This window comes from Anser anser (assembly GCF_964211835.1).
Source record: "Anser anser genome assembly, chromosome: 3".
Taxonomy (NCBI): domain Eukaryota; kingdom Metazoa; phylum Chordata; class Aves; order Anseriformes; family Anatidae; genus Anser; species Anser anser.
The window spans coordinates 84,205,955-84,232,064 of record NC_139722.1 but is presented as its reverse complement, the minus strand read 5'-3'; the positions used below and the strand labels follow the sequence as shown (position 1 = coordinate 84,232,064).

Here is a 26,110-nt window from a genome sequence, read left to right as displayed (position 1 = left end):
GCTGTGTGGTAAAAATTCCTGCAGTTACCAAAACTCAAGCTGGAATGAATCATTGGCCCATTAATCTTCTGTTGGTTTCTAGAAATGTATACCAAGTAATACAGTAAGTGGTTTTGGGGGCTAAAGCAAAAGATGGAAAAAGCTCTTGGAAAGTCACTAGTCACACAATGCTTGCATTGTATCACATTTCCACTGAGCAAGTAACTTAAACACCCTCTTCATGCACTTGAGTTTACTCCCTATGTGCAGAGAGTAATATTACCTTTTGATTGTTCAACCTTTAATGAAGCTTAGCATGATTACGTACATTTATATGTTCCTAGTCACTCTGCTGCAGAAACTTCATGTTATTAATCTGCAAATTCCTACGCCTAAGGGTGTTGCTGTACACTACAGTCTCAAATGACATTTTAAATATCTTTGTCCAATCAAACACAGCAACAACAAAAGAACGTAGCTTCACTCTTCCCGGCTCTTCTTTCCTGCCCAAAAGTATGGTACCTCATCACCGGAGCTGAACGCCGCCTTTTCTACACACTAGTAATTCACTTTCAACAATTATAGTTCATAACTCAGTCATTCAAATTTCCACTTTTAATATGACTGAGGGCTGCCCATGCAGTCAATGGCAGCAACTATCTATATCAGCTGTGGGGAAGCCTGTGGCAAAAAAAAATTAGCAGAATGAAATTGGTACTACAGCATGTAATAGGATAAGGGGTACCTGGTGAGGTGCAGTTGGTGTTCAGATTTACTCAGCAGTTCTGTCAGTTTTAGGCACTCCTCTCTGGCTTCTGTCACATCCTGCTGGGCTTGTTCCAAACGCTGTTTGTTTCCATTCAGCTCTAATCCCAGTTTTTCTATTTTCTTAGAAAAATTTAGAACCAAAGAAAGTATATTTAAGAAATGCATGGAAAAACATTTTAAGACAATAAATCTTAATGTGATCACAGCTCATGAAAAAGAATGTGGTTTTGTTTTAGAACAAAAGAAATTTGTTGATAAAATTTGCAAAACAAGTAAATTCAAGTATTTGACATTACGTTCTTATGGAAAGCCATAATGCATATCACATTTAAATATATTAATACACAATCAATGCAATTGTCTTCATGGCTTAAGAGATATACACATAAAATCATTTTCCGGTATCCTCATGTTAACCTCCCATATTTGTGTCCAGAATTCACCGGGTTAAAAAGACAGAAAGCAGAACAGTGGCCATCTTCAGAAGCTGCTGTGTAGAGGATAGCTCGTGTTCACTTCATTTCCTTATCTATGACATAAGCAACAATGCAAGGGAATCAAGCTTTTGTCATATTCTCCTAATACTATGCAAGAGAATAAGGTCATTTTGATTTTAGCTTTACTAAAAATAAGTAATTAGTGACTGAATCTTAAACACATCAGCCACTATTAATCCTGTCATATTCGTTACATCGTTAGTCCTTACAAGTCAACTAAACCAAGTAAGTAAATCTAACTTCGTTAATGAGTATATTAATTTATTCTACATACAACGATCAGCAAACTTCATGACCATATCTAGATTCCAGTGAAGCATACTGGACTTACTACCTCTAACTGAATCATATTGTCAGCAACTTAAACATTTTTCATACATATTCTCAGAAGGAATATGTTTTGCTCTAAGTCCATGTATAGCATACAAGTACCCGTAGGAATACATTTGTAACGTAATACTATCCTTTGTCCTAAGGACGCTATTAAGGAGGGCAGTGTAGTACAGAATAAGCTAACAATGTAAATTTTTTTCATGTAAATATTCTACAGTAACTCCATACATAAATATTTATTCATCGTTGGGACTAGAGGGAACTTGCATGTTGTTCAGTCAACTAAACTGTGAAAGGTCATTTGTAGCTCAGAATAAAATTGTTCATGTAAGGAGTTAGTGCTGAATAGCTATTATATTTTAAATTCATACCATAACTTATTTTGTGAGAGCTTCCTCATGTAGACAAGCCTTAATATCTTCTTCAGTTAATGAAATCATTCATTCAAACATCCTACAAGAACAAATGAATGCAATTTGGTGCCAATATTTGCACTTGAAGCACCTTCATAATAATCTTGTCTCTGTTCCTCCCAAGAAATGTTAACCTAAATCACTTGTAGTATGTCATGATGTTGCAAACACAATTTCTTCATCCAGAAAAAGGTTTCACGATGTTCTTTTTTTTTCTTATTTAATATTTTTAATTTTTGTAATTACTTAACTGAACACTTTTTCCCCTAAGAGCACTCAACAAAGGCTTATGAAGAAAATTTTGATTAGAATTTGAATGTCACCTTGCTCTATTACACAGACCACCTAACAAATTAAATTGGTAATTCCAAGTTTGAATACAAAGACAGTGAAACTATTTGCAAGATCATTAGTACTCTTCACCTCTAAAGAATGTAACAACCTATTACACTGTCAGAATATTTTAAAACCAGGTATGCAAAGGTATTCAGCTACATATGCTTTCTCTTTTCACTTATTTCTAGAGACTTCTGCTTACTTAAAATAGAACAACAGAAATCTCAGTGGGTTCTCTGTACTCTATTCTTCTCAACAGCAGCAGTTCATTAACATTATTTCTGCATTCATAGTAAGCTGGGACATGTGTTCTTCCCTGTATTTACAAGTTAAAGATAGGGACAGTCTGCAACACTCTTAAAATTTCCTTTAAGAATACACCTATTCAACACACCTTTCAAAAAACAAAACCATGAATTAGCTAAAAGTATCAACTAAGTATTTGAAAAAGCACAACTACAGCTGAGAACATAAATACACTCTACAATCACTCTGTCAGGGAAAAGCTTCAGTGAACAGATGGGCTTTACACCATTCCCTCGAGTTAAACAGGCTCAGTCAGGTTTTGACACAGACCTACAGAAGGAAGTAAATTCCAAGCACAAGAACCTCTGGTGAAAATGTTCTGCCTCCATCAGCCAGATGTTTACCCTGCAAGGTTTGAACTCAAAAATGCATCCACAGATTTCAGCTGTCATGAAAGCGTAGAATTAAAGAAACAAATTCTCAGTCAGTGACTCCCTAACAGGATCTTTGCATACAGACACAAATAAATATATCTTAAAATAACAGGATTTAGAGGTCATAGCAATGTGAGTGGTAAGGAAATTAGGAATTCTAACCAAGAATTCTGGCAATGACTATAGCAGAAATAGCAGACAGCCTCACAAGAAAAGGATGGGAGAGAACTGTCACCCAAGAGAACATGCTAACAAGCATCTCAGAAACCAGAGGTATCTAATCCAGACATACTTTAGGGATACCAGCTAAACTATTTTTCAGATACCTGAAGCAGTTCATTAGAAATAGTAACCTCGTAGAAGCCAAACATCATTATGCTGAAAACTCACAGCCAAAGCTCTGAATGCTACTTGTTACTTTGGTTTAGTAACTCAGACAATAGTTTGAAACATACAAAGCCTCTGAACTTGAGACATGTTCATACAATCAAAACAAAACCCTTCCTTCTACTACACACAACCTTAGGCTCAAAAATGTATACACTTTGTCCTGAAATATGTCAAGTCAGGCTCATCACAATATAATCAGAATTCAAAATATAGAAAAATTCAATAACCACCAACTTCTTCACTGTTCCTGCAGGGAACCTTCTCAGAGAGCGTCCTTCCAAAACTACTCAGACTCAAACTAGTTTTTGTGTTACTTTTAGTTCTTAGTTCTTCTCCTGGGAAGCTGCAAGCAGTTCTGTAGCTGCTATCTGGGCCTCAGCGTAATTGTAGGGAGAAACAGAAACAAACCACCAACTAAAGGATTTTGATGACAACTGCGCTTCTCATGCAGCGTTAATTTGATCCCTCAGTGCCTATCACTTGTGATGCAGCTTTTTACAACATGATCAGATAGTATTTCTTTGAGATACTTAACTTTTCAATGTATGTGAGAGACGAGAGATGGAGCACAGAACTGAAAAAAGACAGATGACAATCTTGCGTTTAAGAAAATCTGAAACAGATTTTCAGTATAACAAGGAACAGAATTATCATAATGTATATGTACAACAAGACTACATTAAGGTTGGAACAGGCAACTTCTGGTGCTTAACTCCCCAACTTTAATATTCTTATTACTTCTGCACATAATTTTAAAAGTATTATTTAATCTGTCTTGCACTGCAGTTGCCTAACTCCCATGAGTATCAGCAGGCACTTCTGCCTTTGAAAGATGGCAGCCTAAACCTTATTCTATAGAACTTTTTTTTTTTCCCCAGTATTACCACCAAACATGATTTATATTTGAAGTTCTACAGTTTGAAGCATATAGTGCCTTCTACAGTTTCTTGAAACTCTTAAAAGAAGTGTTCCACTTCTCATTCATTAGTTCATGACGAGTTTACAAATAGCCTTCTGATTTTCACAATGCGTTTTTAGGTGAGCACACTGGAGATGCTCATTCAGTGAAATAAATGCAACTTACTGGAAAATGTATAGTAGCCCTCAAATACTGGATCAACCTTCATATACCCTCTTCGTGAATTATCTGAAATTATCTTCACCTAACAATGCTTATGTATGTTGTAAAAACGTGCTGTTTAATTAACTAGACATTTCTTTATCTCTACAAAATCTGATAAAATGAAATAATAAAGTAATTTCATTCAAAACAAGCTAAATTAAAGATTAAAATAATTGCCTAATTCTTTTCATACTGATGCTGATTCTATTGTATGCAGAAAAATGGAACTTTAAATTCCAAACTAGCAGATGTTTTTCATAGAATTTTAAATAGCAGCAAAGCTGACAGAAAAGACAAATGTTTTTTTTTTAAAAACAAATGAGAATGATTAAGCAGTGATAAAAAACTCACACTCCGAATTAAATGCAAAAACAACTCTAGAAGCCTTTTAACAAATCAAAAATATACTAAAATCAAATGACTTAATAAGTGATTTATGACATTCACTGTTATACCAGTACTCTTACACATCAGGTAGGAAAACACACAATATAACCTGGAAAATAAATTCTGCACTAACTATACCACTGCAGAAATTCTGCAGTATGGTAGTTCTGGAGGGGAAGGTATTTTCATGAATTTACAGTATTTTCTTTTCTTTGTTTCACATTTCATTATCTTCATTTTTTATATATATATTAAAGGGATATAAAATAGAAACAAGAAATAGAATAACAAAGATAAAGTAACAGGAAGTGAAGTATAATTACTGTAATTGTTCATGTTTGCAGATACAGCCCCAAAAGGCAAATCAACATCTGTAAAATCACAGACACTTCAGAATAAAACATAATAAAATTTTACAGGTCTCGATGCTCAGATGCTTAGTTTCACTTACTAAAATAGCCCTTCAAAGCAAAGAAATTATTGACAGTGCACAAGACTGAGGCTAAAATTAAGCTCTTTTTAAGAGTCACCACCAATATGGCCTTCCAAGTACACTTAAACATGATATATAACAGCAACAGGGAATTTTTGCATTGTCTAACACTAATCTCAATCAATGTTACTTATTTATCTACTAATTAATCAGGGACAGAACGGTCATACCCTACCATAGGGATGAAACTTTTTTTTTTTTTTTTAACTATAAAAAAGAACGTGCAGTTTTTACAGCAAGATTTCAAGGTATTCTACCTGGAGGAAAGAAAACTAGTAGCTCACATGCAGCAGGGGTCACTTGCAGTCATTTCTATCCTAATCCGGGTATCAATCAAGCAACTCTCGAATCTGAGCGGTCTCTAAACCTCAGACCTCCCAGGCATGGCCATCTGACATAGCATATTGCACCTGAAGAACTATCCAACTTTATAAGGAGAGTTAGGGCCATCACGAGGTTAACCCCTGCCAGGTCCCAACAATGTTTTTCTCCCTTTTGAATTCTATGTGAATTGCTGCTGCTTCCTATTCAAAGCTGAATGGGGATACAAAGCAGTTACAAAAACTAAATCTGTTTTTAAAGGGTAAAACCTTTTCAACTGAAGTCAATTCTCAAAAAACAAAATACAACTGCAAATTCTACAAATCATTTAGCCCAAAACAGAAATCCTAAGTTAGTCATGAAATTGAGAACTCATTCATATATTGACAGGAAAGACAACTGACATGAGCAGAAATACAAGAACAGAAGTATCCCCAATAAACACACAGGGTTTCTTTGAAAGGTTTTCCTCACGGCCACTTCACGAATCAGTTGACTTCCCGAAGACCGGAGGGACAAGCAAAGATATTTTCTAGATAAAAAATGCAGGCTGTAATTTGTTGGATGGCTATTATGCCAGCCTGATCTACTAGGAGTCTCACAATCCTCAAATGCAAAGTTTTGTGACCACATAACCACTGTTAAGAAATGTAATGACACCTGGCAATACCGTGGCACCCCATGTGCCCTACTAAAGCGCAAAGCTTTAAGACCAGAGCCATCTGCTATGCAAAGGTCAGGAGCAACAAATCCTCTGCTTCCAAAATGTTTGCGAAGCAAGAGGCACAGTGCTGCAGTTTGCTACAAAGGAACAAGGGTACTGAAAGGATGAGGAATAGCATGGAGGAGGGATGATCTCAACCATTTTTAAATCCCATCGAAGCAAACTTTCTATCTGTTAGTTACTTGCAGTCAGGGAAAGAAAAAATTGAAAGACAAGATTCATGTTGCTAAGTATATATTTATGAATATGCACATGCAATTTTTAAATTAAGCAGTATTCTTACATGGCTGTCCTTGGGCAACTCTTCTTAAAGAGCAACATGGCCCCTGGATATTGTGGATAAGTACCTTGGAAAACAAGCAAGAGTGAGTGGCTGAAATATGCTATAGAGGGATTTTACCTCATTATTTCCTTGAAAATATTTGTACTGCAATACTATTTCAGGACCAAAATTTCCAAACCCATGGACAACATTGTTATACTAGAGATTAGCTCAGCAGCCACCAGCAGAAATAAGCAAATGATTTTCTACTACAGTGGAACAAGATTTTTTTTTTTTTAAAGGACTGAAGTTGTGGGTGAGTGTACGGGGGAAAATAGGGTGATGGAGAATAGATGGCTTGCTCACTGATAAGGGAATTTCAGAAAAGGAGGGATGCATACAGAAACAAATGAAGGAGATTACTCCTCCTTCACTATTAAGAAACAGGAGAGGATAAAACTTCTTTCTTTTATCCTTTCAAATATGTCTTTCATATGACTGATGTGGGATTGTCTTTTTTTTTTTTTTTTCCCGGACAGCATTAAGAAAAGCTACAAAGTGACAACAGACAAGTGATAGGGACTTTTACACTCTTTTTCTTCTGAGTAGATAAACAATGACAAATGGTGACAAGGCCACCATTTTTCTAGTCCTAGAAGAAAAAAAATAATTGGGAAAGCAAGCGTTTCTCTAAGTATAACGTATATGCACACTATATCAAAAGCTGTGCAATTCTTTTCCTATTTCAAATAACGTTTAACGCACATAAACGATTTTATTTGCTCAAAGGGTAACACTACTCTTGATGATAGAACATGGACCAAGATTACTTGGGCCAATTGCAGCTATGAGAAATAAAATCCTGATGACTAACATGGGCTGACAGAGCTCAGCTCACTCCGCTTAGCAGGCCAGCTGCTCTGGGGAAGCAAATCCGTACAGAAAATGTAGAACACTACAAAAAAGTTCTACTACTGGGAACCCCAGTCCCAGGGATTTTTCTCAAGAAAATGGGTCAAAGAGTGTATTGAAGACCGACGATCCTCACTGATCATTGAGGATGGCTGACAGAGGAAAGCAAAACTATAGCAGCAGCCATATCGTAACTGCAATTAGACATTTCCTTTGTTGGGCTCCAGATCAATGTGTTTCCTCAAAAAGATTGAGTTGAGTCTAGTAAGTCCAATCATAAAAACAATCATGTTCCTCCTGAACAAGTCAGAAAATTATTATCAAAGCAAGCCCTAAAGTAACAACATTTCATTCCCTCCTCATTTACCTATTTTCACATCAGTGCGCTGCATGTCAAAAAGAAAGAAAGGAGGAAGGAAGAAAGGAAGGAAAAAAGGAAAGAAAACAATACATTAGAAAGAGTTTGGTTATAGTGGAATGTTATCACATAATTTTTGTTTTTCTTAAGGCTTTCTTGTCCAAAAGCAATTTTTGTTTTTTTTGTTACTCTCAAGGCCATTATATTCAAGGTCAGACTAGGTGTGAAAATTGGATCCTAAGAATTTCAAGCTGTCCGCAATGTGTTTTTTTTTTTTCTTCTTCTTGAGAAACAGCAGTCACATTTGCTTATTAACTTAACAATTTCTTTTAAAAACAGAACTTGCAGAGAATCTTTGTAACTAAAGGGGTCACAAAATCTTCAGTATAAAAATGAGCATTCTTCTAACAGTTCTTCTTACTTCTGGCGTATAATACTAACCCATTTTCAACAGGGTTATCAAATCTTGCAGTTTTATTGAGTTTCAAAACATCTGGTGATATTCTAAATGTCCCAGCTTGTGAAAAGCCTAATCTTTTAAAGCCTGACTCATGGAAGCCTGATATCTATTCATAAGGCGACATTTCAGGGAATCAGTGTCTTCAGAAGATCCTATTTGTTTTGCATCAGACACGCTCTCAGCATTTCCAGGATATACACCCAAATTCTCGACCTGCTTTATTTCTGATGAAGACAGTCAGTAATCTCTCCATTTATAATGTCTAAATTAGGTTACTATAAATCATGGGTTTATGACAAATGAGATAAACATTCCCAAAATACCTTTTGGCAAAATGCTTTTGGACTGCAATTTTGCCAGATTTTTATTTGTCTGCAAAATTGTCATTCAGTCTATAGTGCATATAGACATCATTTACGTTCTGTCATACAACAACGAAATGCACTCATGTACAGCTCTTTCCACGTGTAGAGGTTGCGCATATCAGTGACTACGGTATCTCTTTATTTGGGCTCAGAAACTTATGTACATTATGTACAGATAACTTGTAAAAATCTGGGGGGGAAGTATAGTATTTCTGGAGCTTTTCATTCTGCCACCTACAAGGTACACAGCAGAATTCTACTATCCCCTGCTTCAAACTACATTTGGAGAATTTTAAAGATGGTATTAAAAAAATGTTTTTGTTTGTTTTTCAGTTTAAGAGTAGAAGCTTAGATTTCTACAAAAAGTATTTTTCCAATATTCCATGGTAAAATAAAATTTAAAGGATTGATCTTCTGAAGTTGGATTGAACACATCCCATTGCTTTATTAGAAGAAGGCCCTAACTCCCAGTGGTGTCCCACTACCACTCAGAACTCTCTAATAAGGAAGATGCCCAAACTGGTTGCGACTACGTAAACCAGTAATACAAACTTCTACACGCTGAAGCTTCAAAGATTTTATAAACCAAATGAAAATGATTTACAGACAAATAGAAAGCAAATGATTAATAGTAGACTTCATTTTTATTTTTTATAATGCAGTGCAGAAAAGAGCAAGTAATGCAAATCTGAGGAAAAACAACTTCATATTTTCAGAAGAAAAATTTCTACCAAAAATACACAAATCATGCCATGCAGCGCTTCCAAATTCACAGAAAAAGTATTACAAAAGTGAATTCCCTCAGTGTCAAATATGCCACAATTTTTGCTCTGATAACAGCTATTTAGGCTAGGGCGTGACTTTCCTCCGATATAGCTGTGCTAGTACAACCCCTAGTGTGGACACTGTTTACTGCCATGAAGGCATTACACCCATGTACCTCATAATACTTTACCTTCTTAGGAACAAGTATTTTATTTCAGCACAGCTACATCCACAGTGGGAGAGCTGAGACAGAAAAAGAGAGGGCAGTAGGTTATGCTACTTTATAATATACTGGGCCAGATGAACAGATGCAGTTTTTGTGCTGAGAAACTGTGGTATATGCCTCCCCTCTCCATCCCCCGGCCCAAATCCTAATGTTAATCAGGATCATGATGGATGATATTACAAAATACTTATTCAATTTAAATGGTAGCATTGCTCATTGCTTCTTTATCTTAAGATATATTTATATCAAATGTTAGTAACAGGTAGTCCTACTCAAGTGCCAATATTTGAAATTAGTCCCAGTTGAGTAATAAATACAGAAAAGTAGACATTAAGAAAAAAAACAGCACAAAAGATCAAACATATAATTTCCTTTAGTTTTCCTAAAGGATACAAATTCATTTTCAAAGAAATTTATAAATATCATCTTTAGTTTATCTATCTGATCATCCCAAATTGTACATATGGGAATTTATGACCGTTCTGACACACCTGGATAACATTAATCCTTTTTAGAAAGTCATTACATATCAACTAAAGTACAACTTCAAAACTAAAATTGATCCTTGTAATTAAAAAATACAATCACATCAAGAAACAGGAAACTCATATTCAATGTATCAAAAGTGAACTTGAAAAAGATATTTTACTTTTTAAACAGAAAAATGCGTAGCGACACTGTTTATACACTATTGTCTCTCTACTTTTAAATAATAAATATGTATTTATTATGAACAGATGGTGGCCAAGGAAGGTATCAACTCTGTGTCTTAGCCAGAAGGTCAGGTCATGGCTGAGAGACCAAAGAACAATTACTGTTTGCTATTTGGTGCCATATAAGCTGAAACATTTTAGGGTTTTCTTTAAATATGAAGCTAAATGTGATTAAGCTGTTTTCATTTCATTTATAGGAAATGATTTGCAGTGACTCAACTTTTTTTTTTTTTAAAAGCAAAGTTAGTGAATGATACTAAAAAAAAAATGCTCTTTTTGGTCACCTTTTAACACATTAAATAATACCTACATTATACATTATACATTAATACCTATTAAATAATATTAATACCTATACAGAACTTTCTTGACTATTAGAGTCACAGCTATAAACCAGCTGCTAGATACTGAATTTAAGTATTTAAAAAATTGTTTGTTTTCCTTCTTTTTTCCCCTCCTTTCTTTTAAAAAGGAACCAACAATCATATGTGAACAACATAATTACTTCAGGTAGTTACTGAATTACTTTAATAATCTTTACCGATAGGGAGTCCCCCTCCCATCACTTCACTTTAATTATATCAAATTATAAATTACCACATTTTGGTGTATTCGTTCCCACACTGAATAAAATACCAGTATGTCGATACATGAGGTTAAAATATTTTGTTAAATTTTGCAATTTGCTCAGAAGGCAATCCTGAAGCAAGTTGAAGAACAGGATTTAAAATCCAAGATACTTCTTCAAATATCTTATTAAACACATCCTGTTTTATTTGTATGCCAAGATTATGCCAACTCTCTTATCTGTGATATCTGTCAAGACACAGACGACAAGCCTGCTTTTTGTTTTTTTAAAGTGTCCTTAGGCCTAAAGGATGCAGGAGGAAAGAAAAAAAACAAAACAAAACAAAAAACATGAAAACAAAAGGCTTTGGAAGGCCCCTGTTTTTCTGGGCTGTCTGATTTTTCTTTACATATTTAAGAGTTATTTTATCTAGTAGACTTTGCTTTTTGATTTTAGGTACGTTTTAATTATAATTTGAATTAATATTGTTTGTAGTCCAAGCTCATACTTTAGTATACTTACTGTTTTAGTAAACTTACTGTCCTACATGCAGATTTTGGGCAACTGGTGAATAAAATATGATTTTGGAAATACTGCTTTTTTCCCCTACATATTTTCTTACATAAGATATGATTTGTTCACTAATTTGCAAGAAAAAAAAAATTTAACATCTGTTGGATAGACTGCTCTAAGTACAAAATCCATATAAAAATTATGTTTCTGTGCATCTTATACATTCTTCTGTGTATTCAGAAGACGTTCACTCGTGAAAAATCACAGCTTATGAAGGAATAACTACAAGTTTGAATAGCTAGAGAAAAAATGGATAGAACCTCAACAAAAAGGGCACTTCAAAAGAAACGGAGTATACCAGTTCAAGCTGTTTGCCAAGTTTGTTGCAGATAATCCTAATAATCCTTCTTATTGCAAGGGATGTTTTCTCACAGTCTACCTGTAAAGCATATACTGCTTTTTTATATTTGTTTAAAACACAGATTTAGATAATCAACAACTGATGTCTACTGGAATTTTTATAGTTATTTTTTCTAAAAGGACTTTTTTAAAATTATTTTTTGTGCTTTTGTTTGAGAAAAGAAACAACTTTTCTATGAAGCCCTGCATTTGTTAACCTTGAATCTTTAAAGAAACGGGAACATTTTTTTTTTTTCCCCCCTTTGTATAGTTAGGTTATACTTGGACTTCTTACTGTTTTGTCACGCTATATGTATACCTAATTACATGTGGATTTATTTGTGAGAAAAAAGTGTATAAACATATGTATACAGTATATACAATTCAAGTACATTGTATGAATTCATATGATAGAGTAATTCTATATGAAAACATGGGATGAGTACTATGTAAAACTGAACATACTAGGGCTGAAAACAAGAATAAGATAACCAAGAGGTATTTATTTAACAGTAACAGCTGGCTTATTGCCATTAATTTAGAAACCATTTAACAGTAATAAATGACCACTATTAGAAAAACGAATCATTCCAACTTCCAAAATAACCCTATTTAGGCTTCTAATAACTGCAAAGTTATAGCAGTATCATCTCTTACCTGGTCCTTAATTTCAAGCTCCCTTATAGTTTTTGTTCTGTACTCTCTGAGCTCCTTTTCTGCCTCATCCTTCTTCATTTTGGTTTGATTCAACTGATAGCGCATTTCTCCACACACCTGTTAGATTATACAGACAACATGATCTGTAGCTTGAAGAACCCATAGCCCAGGGTTTGCAATTAGATCTTTTGGTGCCCTCTAGAGGCCGTTTAAATGAAACGTATTTCAATTTACAGATATTTTAAGACTACATATGGTAAATGTTTTTATATAAAGGTGGATCTGAATTCTCTATATAGTGATTAACTTTGAAATATGCAGTGCCTTCTAGATTCAATTATATTTGGATCAAGATTTTGCTAACTATAAATATTTATGTTGTAAATATATGTGCTACTGAACACTGTTAAACTACTGTTGCTTTCATATTCTTCTCCCATTCTCTTTAAAATCCCAAGAAAGTCTATGTCAACACTTTCAAAACCTAGAAGTAAAGGATCTAGCACACTCCTATATAAGGGCATAGTTTCTTGCCTTGCCAACTCTCCGCTGTTAAGAAAGAAAATGTTTAGATGTTAATACAATAATTTTCAAAGTTGGATCAAAGCACTATAGACTTACTACAAAATGAAAAATTATTTTCAAAATGCCTGTATCATATATATGCATGGGCCAGAAGAAAGGGATCAGAGCAACATTTAAAGACATGTAAGATCACTTCCACAAAGCCAAGTACTCCGTGCTGTTGAGATGTTCAACATCTTGTCCCTCTTCTTATTTTTTATCTTTTTTTTTTTTTTTAAACACCTGAAGACAGCTCAGCTTCAAAGGGCCTGAAGGAGAGAGCCCAATCCCTCCCACAAAGCTACTGCCTTGCAGGGCTATTACTCTCCCATTTCCCTATCTAAGGGTTTTAATGTATTCTATTTAAATTTATCTGTTGGAAATAGAGAAGGATAGGGTACAAGTTGTCTGCTTTTTATCCTTTTCCTGTGCAATCACCTCCAATTTGTGCCTATTCATTTCACCTTAATATGAAACAAACATATACAAGATTGCCATTCCTCACATTTCCCAATGAAAACACAAATGTGTTTACTTGCAGCCACTCTCAGAGAACTTTATTTCCAACTAACCCTGTTTGCCTGCCCTGTTTATACTTTCAGACTTGCTTCCTAAATACGTACATTTTTAATTTGCTGTTAGTCCACTGTACTTCTCAGCAACCTCCTCTCACACATTCTACAGTCTAAATTCATTTTTAATTTTCAGTCTCCTATCTCTTCATATTTCCCCCCCTAAAAAAAAAAACAGAAGGAAAAGTAAATATGCACAGGGCAATCAGATAACCTTATAGAAGAAAACAAACAAAACCAACTGTTGTAACTACAAGAAAGCACCACCTACAAATAAAAAGCACTAGAGGGCAGAGGCATCATTTTCTTGGAGGAAAGCTTGTGAATTTAGCCCCAGTGCAAATAATGGAAAGTAGCAAATACTCTGAAGACTGTGAATGTTCTAAAGTGTTTTTTTCTTTCTTTATTTTTTAATACTGAAATATGATATGCAACTGAAAAATCCTAAAATGCAGCTGCATAGATTGCCAGCCCCGTCTTCACAATTCCTTCTTTCTTTTTATTGAGAATGAACAAAATGTGGTATGTCCCTTCCTCCAAGGGAAATAATAAAAAAAAAATATAGCCATCCTTGCCTTTGTCTCCTCTGGACATAGTACAAATTGAGTAACACAGAAAAATCAGCAGATGGTGCTGTCCTAATAATTGATTCTTCAGCCTCCTAGTAGTTCATAACGAAGGTAAAAAAAAAATCTCACCCCAAACTTTTTTCCCCCCCTGACTTCTAGTACATGCGGGGGAAAAAAGCATTTCACATATAATTCAAAAGGAAAAGCATTAATATTTACTGTTTTTCATAATGGCAATCTGAGTTTGGAAATGAGTCAAAGCCATAAGGGAATTTAAATGTCATACAACCAGTGCAAACTGTCATAGTGAAGTACATAGTCCCAATAGCTCTGTTATTAGAACTTTCCTCCAGGATGTGTAAAAATTCTCACTTGAGCACATGATCATGAACACCCTTTTCCAGTTCCTCAGGACAGTGCACTGAAAACATAGCATTGACTATTGCAAAGTAGCTACCTATTCAGCTTTGTATCACTTAACATTAACTCAAGCAAGGACTGGAACCACGGTGTCACCTCTCCCTGGAAATTGCTTCAAAATAGTATGTTATAATTGTTCCTTCAAACCAACAGATATTCATATACGTCACTCCCCTCCTTCCCCAGCTCCCTCCATGGATGGCTACTGCCAGCCACAAGCCCAGTCTGGAAAAAATCAAAACTCTTAAATTTCAGAAGTGGTGAAACGAACTGTTTTGACATTCTTAAAATGCTCTTTTTTGTTTGTTTGTTTTTCAGCTGAATTTGAATCAAGTTTTCTAATATGTTTGGCTCTTTGCTGTAAATTTTCTGCAATACTTCCTTCCACCTATTTCTACCAGCAGGGGCAGCTGAGGAAGACAGAGTGCTGAAAACTCTCCAGAAGGGGAGGCCTAAAGAATGAATTGCTCCCAAAAATCCTGCAATTAACTGCTAGGTAAGTAGGATTGGCTCTAGGATTACTGGGCAGCCACAAAGACACTTCAAAAGACTAACAAATTTTCATTTTCAGTTTGTCAATTCTATAGAAATCTAGTATTCCCTCATATTCATGAAATTGAAGTTATTTCTATAAGTGACTGATGAAACTGAGCTAATAAGAAAATAACTACTGCAATAATAGATCATCCTCCAGCATCAGTTTTAGAAAACACATTTGCAGTCCTTCTCATGTTATGACACACATTAAGGCTCTAATTGGTTGAGAAACATGCAAAATAATGCGTGATAAAGTGATATATATACATAGACAGATCTTATGTAAAAACACTTTTTTTTTTAAAAACAATGTATATATATAAAAATAGAAGGAATATATGTATTTTAAGTTATAATACTTAACTGGAAGAAAGATTTCTTTGTAAAATGCTTACCATCAACATTACTGAATAAAGTAGTACACCACATAGCATTTTGTACAGGAAAGTACTTGAAAAATAGTAATTTGCTACTGCTCCCTTTAACACTGCATAACCCAGAGGTAGAAATTACAGGACAGGGTTGAATACTATGGTGTCTCATTCACACCTAATGCAATTTTAAAATGAAACACTGGATTGCAGTTTTAAATAAGATTTACATATTCCATGAGAAAGCAAGCATAGTTTTTGGATCACATGGTAACTTGACAGACTTCTCTCTTTACTTGTAAAACTGTGTCTCTGGAGCCTTCAGATGAAGTTCATATTTATCACATGCTCTTTACCAATACATAGGAAAATGGAGAAAAAAAATTCTCATCTTTCAAGTCACAACAATAAGGAAAAGCAAGCTCAATACTCATTTTTATACATGCCTACCTTATTCATCTCCGTTTCATGAGATGCAAGTTGATGTTGTGATTCTTCTAACTGGTTAGTCAGAGCGTTCTTTTCCCTTGTAATTCTCTCTACCTGAGCCTCTAACATGGCGACATTCTCAGACATTGCTGTCACCTGCAAAAATCCCAAGAATACTACAGTAATGAAATTCAACCAGCTACAGATCTAAACCCTGTTGGACTTCCTCCTTGAAAGGAACTGTAGTTATGTAGCAAAACAATATGTAACAATAGGTTCATTATTTTGGATTAATTTATTATTGTTTTGGACTAATTTAAGTGTATTAATTTACAGGTTATTTTAATTTATTTATTTTTTATTAACCAGACTAGTCTCCAGGACTTGTTAGTAAGGACAAAGTGTCAGAAGCAGCTGGCTGCATTATTCTCTCAGCTGTAGGGGTACTATTTAACACCTTCTTATCAATCCTTAAGTAGGATTAATTTCAATCAAATCATGTTCCCCCAGCTATCTCTTGCACCAGTAAAAAGAAAACTGCCATTGCAATGACATCTTAAATTAATTCCAAGTTCAGTTAATATTTCAGCACTGTAACTCAAAGCATAATGTTGTACAAGAAGCATACCGAAATCATATGTTAAAAATTCTAATTAATTCAGATCAAATTTTGCTGAATGGTAGAAAAAAAAAGTAACAATGAAACAGAGGCAGTGACCCTTCAGCTATTTAGCCCTGAAGCTTACTAATAAAAGTGGAAATAATGGTGTCTGACAGTTCTAGGTTAACTTAAAGGAATTCAAAGCCAAACCTAGAGGATTATATATTCATAACTATTTTTCACTCATTATACATCCACCTGATTTGTGGATCATGCCAATTCTCCCCTTCAAACAAATGACTTCTTAGTGCAAGTGATAAAATTTCACATGGAGAGTGACTTGATGCGTAATACGCTATTTCTACCATGTCATTTTCCTGAAGCATAAACATTAGTTAAATCATATGTAGACTTAAATCGTACATATAGATCAACGTTTTCTAGAAAGTCATTCCAGATCATCCTTAATTACCAAGAATGACATCATCATATTATCACTATGTGTTGTTTAATATAAATGTAAGAATTAAAAAAAAAAAAAAAAAGAAAAAGACGAACTCCAGAGCTGGGATTAGTTTCAGTAAAACAACACCAGGTGTGATGAAATACAAAGTGATATGGTGACACAGCGTGAATTATTCTACTAATAAAAAGTACAATGTGCTTGTCTAATAGGCTGTATTTTAGAGTGTGTACTCTGCTCTAAAGTAAATCTAAACGGCATAAGAAGGATAATTTCTAATAGATAATGACTTGAACAAACAACTGCTTAATGATGGCTCACTGTCTTCAGTGCAAGTTTTTTTTTCTTTTTATTTTCTGTTTGTTCTGCCAACAGAGTTCTGATGATCAATTACAACAGCTCACTTTTTAGAAATATCAAATACCCTTTAATCCTTATTACTGTACTTAATTCCTGTTTTAACATCTGGAATTGGAGTCAAAGGCTGCAACTTCCCATAGCAGCTTCAGAACCTTATTCCAGCATCTCATAATACCAGAAATACAACCATCATCTCAGTTCTCTATGTTAGAAGCTTTCCAATCATGTCACAGGCAAAAACACTATTGAAGAAGCTCCTCATTTTTAAACACTTCAGTGGTTTACCTTGTTCAGCCTGAGTTCTGTTTTATAGACTATATGGCTTATTTCTAAAAGGAGCTAATAAATACAAAAAAGCCTACAGTCAGATGAGAAAATCACTACATTGTTTCCAAACCTCCACCAGAAAACGGTTGAAGAGGCTGCAAATCAAACACACCTCAGAGGTTTACTGCTCTAAGCATGCAGTTTCCTCTGTATATACCACTGGGCAGAAAAACCTTGTTTTATATTCACGTTACACTAGGATCTAGAAGACTAAAACAAGGTTAGCAAGGCTCTGTTGTAATGGTTGGTCACAATATAAATGATCAGAGATTCTGTCTCAAAGTTACATAAAAAAAGATTCCAACACATTTCTGCAGGTGGGGAAATCAAGCATTAATAAAATTGCTCTGAAAAATACCATATTAGAATGGAATTATGATATTGTAACATAATATATTATGTAAGTTCGAAGTAGCAAAAAGTCCTAACTTTGACGTGTGCTAAATACTGAATCTTCAACTTACCAACCTAAATAACACTATTTGTAAGAAGCTAGAAACAAACCTTGCTTTAGAATAGTAATGTGACTTGCTGACTTTTCAAATCCAAAACTGAGACAAAATTAAAGACATGCAACCAAGAAGTTTAGAGAACGCCTGCACTCCTTGTAATAAACAAATAGGAAAGAAACACACTCATACCATTGCTGCCAAGTCCTCCCTTTCTTTCTTCATTTCTTCCCGCAGTGCTTCTTTTTCATCAGTCCTCTTATTTAGCTGGGCTGCTAACTCCTTTTCAAGACGATTCTTCTGGCGTTCCATTTCACTTTTCAGTTGCTCACATTGGACTAGAGCCTTAAAAAAAAAAAAAGAGGTAACAAAGCCAACAAAGTATTAAACAACAACTACTTTTTAAGTGAAAGAAACGTAACATAAATAACTGCAGAATATATCTAATGATTTCAGAGAAACCAATTTGCTATTAGAAAGGATGTCTTTTTTTTAAACATACTTACTACAATGTTTATGCATATCCTACTGTGTCAACATTTAAAATAGGACTAACAAATTGAAAACATACGTACATATGTATATACATGCCCTACTGTAATTTGTAAGTTCTAAATTAATTTAGAAGTCAGGGCAAAGATGAAAGCATTTTTAGGGTATATTTTCCAAATAACTAGCTGTTTTTCTACAACCACAATGATTATTTGTTTTGCATTTAAAATTCCTGAATGCACAACTCTAGAACCAGCCTCTAACACCCGACTCCTTGCAAACACTGGAAACCTGTGGTTACTGCTCAATTGCACATCTGAAGGAAAAATTGGCAAACTGTATGCATTTCTACTTGTTCTCCCCGAGGGAAACTACTGAGTGCAGAAGGCTAGAGAACAAGCCTAGAAGATTTAAGAAAAGCTAAAGAAATCTGATAAGACACAGGTTATATATGTGTCTCATGTGAAGTGAGTAACGTTTATTTGCTTGAACTAGATTATCAAAAGAAGAAAGGTAAGTTTGTACTTAAGAGGAACAATAGGCACTCTCTTCTAAAGAAGTTAAAAGAGAAAAAATAAACTAGATTTCATTTCACTGATAGAAGTGATAGAAGTATATCCTGAATATATCCAGTATATATACACACTGAAATAGTATATACTATTTGAAGGAAGCTAAAGTAACCCACTTTTAGGAATACCTTATTATCCTTTATTTTCAAACAAGTTTTTTTCAAAGTGCTTATTTTTCTTTTACTCAAAGCCAGTCTCTGGTACTCAGTTTCCCTCATGAACCTCCCAATACTCAATGAAACAAATCAAACCACTGTTTTTAAGAGGATAATCTGAGTCTCTGTTAGTTTATGTCAATTCTACAGGACCCTTCTCAGGGTTTTTTTCCCCCGCATCAGCAAGATCTACCTTGGAAAGGCAATTCCTTTGTTGTGGCTTTGAATGCTTTTCTTCTTGTTGCTTTTAAAAATGTAACATCAGCATTAGTGAACAATTGTGTGCATAAGATTGCTGTAGTTTGGTAGACATGCAAAACACAATTCTTGCAACTCTAGAAGAAATGCATTGCATGAAGAAATGTGTATTTTATTTGCTCTGCTGTTTTGACTACATAATGAGTATTTCAAACAATTATTTTTCTATGAAGTCTAAGTTGAAAAAATACTTCTGGATTTGCTTCAGCTATGGAAGTTTAGCCTTTCTAGATCTCCTCCTGGCTCTAAGCAACAGAGAAGGGACCACAAATTACAGGGACAACTGAAAGACAGAAAAAAATAGTGCTTTTTAAGTGAGAAGCACCCGAGGTCAGACAGTCTATCAACAGGATGGTAGAACTGTAACACACGGGGTTTCCAAATGCTAGCCCCCTTACTTTTCTCATGTGGGCTGTTCTAAGGGATTCTATGACACTTACAAAACAAATAAACAAACAAACAGACCTTCACCTTAAGAGTGGAATAGGACTGGGAAAATAAGGGACAGTTTGTACTTAAGAGAAATAACAGTACTTTTAAAAAGCTAAATTATATAGCAGAACTAAAAGATTTCTCTCCCTGTTCTGTCATATTACTACAATTTTTGAGCCTAGAAAAAGACCACTGTTCTGTCTTGTACACAAACAGATAGTACTTCACATTTCTTTGCTGCAGGGAAGAGGTGGTCTGTAGAGACCATATGGAGCTGCTTTCTTTTTTATGTCAGAAATAGTACAGGTACAAAGACCCATTTCATTAAAGGTTCTTTGTTTTACTAAGCCATTTCTAGCATGAGCTACCCTGAAAAAGACAACAGGGATTTTCTTTTTGAATATTACAATGAAGACCTCCAACAGCTAATGAAAAAAACAGGAAGATCTGCTACTCTTATTTTATTACATAGATTAAAAGTATTTGGTACACTTTTAAAGAACAGTAAGTGAGTAATATTTGTATGAGACAACTTTGCCTGCCCAAAGAAAACTAGTTAGCAATTGAAAAATGTAACCCCTCAGGACAGGGTGAGACAGGTGATTATTGGAAAATGGTGGGTTCAAAAGGATTCTCTCTGTTGAGTGAAAACATGGAGCTATAATACTCAAATTTAACAAGTATATATGATTTCTAACTCTTATTATATTTTCCACCACTGCTCACAGATAAAGACCACCCCCCACACACACACACACTGGATAGATAGTAAACACTACTGATATAATTGTTCTATTGACCAAATAAGCAATTTTGTCCACTATTAAGAACAACAGCATTTCATTAAGAAAACAAAACAAAAAACCCCACCTCTCAATTCCATAGTAATTCACTAATAACACAGTAGATGTCACTAAAAATCAAGGAAATAATTTAGGTCAAAATTAGTTGATTATATATACAGTAGCTAGGTCTAACATAAGCACTAAATCAAAACTTGTTTTATCACTATTATTTTCACAGTACCAAAAGGTTCATGTAGGTAGCATTCACACAGGACTTACCTTCAAAGCATTACATTAGCTAATTAGTTCTTGCACTGCACTCTTCTGAGGTAAGAAGAGTTGTTTGTAAATGTTTCAAGTACTCTTTCAGGAGCAGGTCATAAATGTGATATAAGAATTATCTTCCCATGTGCCATGAATGCCTCTTAGAATTCTATCTTTCAATTTTTATCCTCTAGTTGTCAAAACTACATAAGAATTTAAATAGTGGCCTAAGATTGCAATACAACCTACGGCATTGGATGACAACTTAAGAATCCAAATAGAAAGTTCATGTTATTGCTCAGAAGTATTCACAAAATGCAATCCCTTTAAATCTACTACGTCAGTGATAAAGATCTTATGCGTGTATTCCCTCATCAGCATGAAAACTAATTAACATTTGTAGTAGTCGCAAATACTCAAAAGCTCTCATCTTTTTGATGAATTTACCTTTGTTTTTTCTAGATTGGCTTCTTCTGCCATTTGCACAGCTTGTTTAACTTGCTCGTAAGCATTGGATTCTCTTTGCTGCATCTCTTTCATGTTTCGTCTCACTGAAACAAGTGCATCCATCAAGTCATCTCTTTCTCTGTATATAAAGAAAGAGAAATTTCTTTCATATCTTCCCACAAGGGGAGAAAAAAACAGGTGCATCAAGTGTAAGATGTTAACAGATAAGAAACATATAGGTGAAAAGCAAAGCAAGACTAAAACCACCATGGGTAAAGCGTGAAAGATGGAATATTGCTAGATACTGAAAATACTCAGCACATATTAAAGATATCAGTTGCTTGCTGATCGGTCCTTCACTTCAGAATGATTGACCATTAGTGAAACCGTAAAGACAGCAGAGCTCAAGTCACAAACGTATTGAAGCTGAATAACACTGAAGTTGGCATTGCATAATAGGAATCCATGTTCAAAAAAAGGAAAAGTTTCTAAAATATCAAAGTTATATGAAATTACCCCGTAATTAAATGTAAAATAGGAAAGAAAGAAATATTTAGGGTCAACAAGTAATTCAGATCACTAAGATAACTAAAGAATAAGACTCCTGAATTCTACATCCCTCCACAGCTTCTTGAACTAAGAAATAACAGAGACTGAGATCTATACCAAATGGAGTAGCACAATCTGTAAAACTGTAATACTTAACTTCACCTGTTCATTATTTTGACATGGTGAAGTCTTTTCAATTAGGTGAGTATAATTGTCTCCATTTATGGAAGGTACAACTAGATTCTGACTGAAAATTGTTGCTTTTTTGTGAATGCATCTGCTGGATGGAATGGTAAAACAGTTGCGTGTGTTCGTTTTAACATTTGGGCAAACTTAGTCCCTTTGAAAATCCCTACTGCAATATATTTCTCTTTAATAAGTCTTAGATCACAAAGATGTAGATTTCGGATCTTCTTGACACTGAAATAATGGTGTAAGAGGGAGAAAAAAGGTTAGCTCGAATCTTTTGTTTCAAATCACCCTATAACACAAGGTGACAAAAATGTACTAGTTAATAGCTTGTTCAGATTTTCCACAGGTTCTGTGACAAATAAATTACCATACCTTATACATTTTATCACTGTATCACTGTTTATTTAATCATTTAAATAAAAACTACAATTTAAAAATGGTTGCTGCAAATAATTTATTTCTTATTCAAAGGAAATTTACCCGAATTAGTTAGCAATGCATCCTATTCCAAACCCCAGACCTATTAAACAAATCCAAGGAAAAAAGGGATTACAATGCTAATGTATTCTAGATGTCCCTCGTAATAAAAGTGCAATATAGTGGAATAAGAAAAATTTCCAACTATAGAAAGATAAGGAACTTATCAATCAAAATATATGGACTTCCATAACATTTGTCCTGACAGAGCAAAGGGTTTGCTTATAGAATAAGTGCAGGAAACAAAGACTATTAACAGTATGATACCTTGGGGTTTCCCCCAACATAATTACACGACTAATGTTATTTTGCAGTCGAAATAAGCAGAAAAATTACATGGATTTCAGAGTAGTTGTGAGCTACAGTCATATTCTGCCATCAATTTTAGCATTACAATTTGAACTTGGGACTCCATTGTCCTATAAGTGCACATCTTTATGAATGCAACCAAACACATTATGACTTCTGTGGTTTAATGTGAGTAACCGTGCTTTCAGTGAGAAACTAAATACCCCCAAACTTACTTTGTTACCCTCTCGATGATCTGCACATGAACATTAGAATGAGTCTGTGCAAGAACTGCCTCATGCTGTGCACATTTCAGACACAGACCACCAACCCGACTAGAATGTGTGGCTGAAACAAGGGACTTCTGGTGTTTTAGCCTTCCTTCCAAATCTTCGCACGTCTTCTGAGATTCTGAAAGGTCTTTTCTAGAAAGAAAACAAAAAATATTTCAGCAATAGTCAAACACTTCTACAAGCTATATTTATATGCAACATATACTTATAGATGCAAGAGAAGAGGAACTCTAAGAGTACCTGTAATACATATTATTTTACACATCAGCAGCGTAAGGAAAACTTTAAGAAATAATAGCTGAACAACCCAAACAGAATTGTTAATATATATGAAACAAAATTATATTAATTTGTTCTTTCTGCAGTGCCAGAAAACAGTGGAGTTATATAGAAAAAAGATTAGATGAAAATTGTAGACTGACCTATTGGTCTGAACAGAGAGAAGGATTCATTTGCAATAAAAAACTGTGTAAATAAATTTACATATCAGCTGTGTGAATATTTCAGTATCCTAAGAAAATATTTTTTTTCTGTTCTTCTTGCTTATAGTATCATTAAGTCCACATTTCTCCTCTACTCTCAAATTAACTGAGAAGTGATAATATAAAATAAAAGTTCCATATGTTCCCTAAGCAAAATCCAGATTTATTCAGCACACTCACTCTGATCACCACACACAAACTTGAGGTTAACCACATCTCCAGGAAAACAGGGGTAAGGTTTTTTTTTTTTTTTTTTTTAAACTTCTCTCCAAAATTTTAACCAGGTGTTCTGAAAAAACTTTCTCTAGAATTTCCAAGCATCTGTAATGCCAAGTAGAGCATGAGCAGTAAGAATGCTGACATCAGGAAGTTCCAGACAAATGCACACTGTGCACATATAGATCAATTTGACAAATTGTGCAATGAATCCAAAACTTTTGGTTTGTTATGCAGGCCATCTGGGCAGCATACATGTAGCACGTCTGACACATTCTGGTTGCATTGGATTTACTGAGCATGCATGTTTATTTCCATCTGGGAAATCTGCGTACTTTGCCCAATTTTAGTAGTCAGTGTATTAAATAGAATCACTATAACCTGAACAGAATTTGCTCTGCATATATTTTTAGACGGCCATGGTACAACAGATCTATTGTTGGGAAGCCTAGGGCAGAAACTGGTGAGTCCTATGTAAATTCATGCTAAAAGTTAAAAACAAGGATAGTCCCACTGAAACGAGTACAGTTTTGCACTTAAAAAATAAAATCAGCAAATCTCAAATGTTTTCCAGAGCTTACACTTACAAAGATCATGCCCCTCAGGGGAAAGCAAGAAGTTCAGTAAAGTACCTACAAAAGTTTTCAGACCATTTGAACCTTCAATCTTTTTCTGAGTATATTTAACACTTCAAGCCAAGTGAACAGGAGATTACACAGCTGAGATTTAAGATTCTCTTTTACACTCACTAGCACGATTGACTTTGCACATTTATGATTGCATCACTTCAGAAGGCATATTTAAACCATTAATGCCTTTTACACTTGCACAGACACAAACTCACAATTACGTAAATTTCAGATACATGAAATCTCAATTTATTCAGGGAATAAAACAAACAGATTCAGCAGCAACATCATGAATGCAAGTATACAGGGAAAAGTTTATTCCAGAACACCAAATCTTAAAGTGAATGCATCTGTCTCTAGTTTTCCATGGTCTGCTTACTATAATCACACCACTGTTATTTTGAAGAATACATTTCTTATTTTCATTATGTTTTTATTTTTAAAGATATGCAGGTTGCATGACTGGAAACACAGAATGCATGCTTTAAAACTATGTTCTCCTCCTCCAAAATCATTATCTGGCTTAAACGAGTTCAATGTTTAAGATTTCTAAAAGTTGCGATACCAAACACTAGCAGAAGAGAACTAATTATGAAAGAGCTCACAAAAGTTAAAACTTTAACTTTTCTTTTTTGATTGGATTATCTGAACAGACATGGAGTTTCCATATGGAAAATGGGTAAAAAGAATAAAGATTTCATATAAAGCTCGAAGGCTCGGTAATGTCTATAAATACAACAAGTCAACTTAATTTATAAAATTTATATTGTCATATAATAGCAATGCATTCAATTACATTACATTTGTATTTGAGAAAGCTTCATGTAAAACCAGCTTCCAGGGACACTACTAGAAAACATGACATAGTCATTACCCATTCTGTTACTTGAATTTGAATCAAAAATGGTTCAGGTTGTCATGAGTTGATAATATTTCTTCAACAATAATTTTAAGAAAAAAAATCACTTTACCTTAGAGACTTTACTTGAGCATCAAGGATATTGACTTTTTCTTGATAAAGAAGTTTTAGTTTCTCCTTTAGAAAAGATGGGAGAAAAAAAAGCTGTCTTTTGGTTTCTTCATTGTACTGTCTTAAAGAAATCTAGACATCAGCCACATTCACTCTTTTCCCCTGAAGATATAAATCTGTTGAAATACTAGATGCAGAGAAGTCTAAGTATCTCATATTATTGTGAAAGTTTATGAAATGAATAGCCCCTCCCCTTTTTTTTTTTAATTTATTTCTGCACAACGTGCCAGATATTCATATGGTAT

At 34.5% G+C, this 26,110-nt stretch overlaps 1 protein-coding gene across 3 annotated transcripts in view; it reads right to left on the bottom strand.

The window, feature by feature from the left end:
- The window catches only part of SDCCAG8 (SHH signaling and ciliogenesis regulator SDCCAG8), a 112,131-nt gene that overhangs the window by 71,567 nt on the left and 14,454 nt on the right, over positions 1–26,110 (bottom strand). For 2 of the 3 annotated variants that reach the window (XR_014581855.1, XM_083829608.1), the window contains exons 7-13: positions 25,807–25,871; positions 23,452–23,640; positions 21,710–21,848; positions 18,497–18,649; positions 16,126–16,260; positions 12,643–12,759; positions 725–867 (exon numbers count right to left, since the gene is read on the bottom strand). Coding sequence is in view for 2 of the 3 variants with exons in the window: in XM_083829608.1 (XP_083685734.1) it covers positions 725–867; positions 12,643–12,759; positions 16,126–16,260; positions 18,497–18,649; positions 21,710–21,848; positions 23,452–23,640; positions 25,807–25,871 (941 nt within the window). In the remaining variant the exon portion in view is untranslated. The remainder of the gene's footprint in view (positions 1–724; positions 868–12,642; positions 12,760–16,125; positions 16,261–18,496; positions 18,650–21,709; positions 21,849–23,451; positions 23,641–25,806; positions 25,872–26,110) is intronic. The other variant, XM_083829609.1, reaches the window with a different exon arrangement.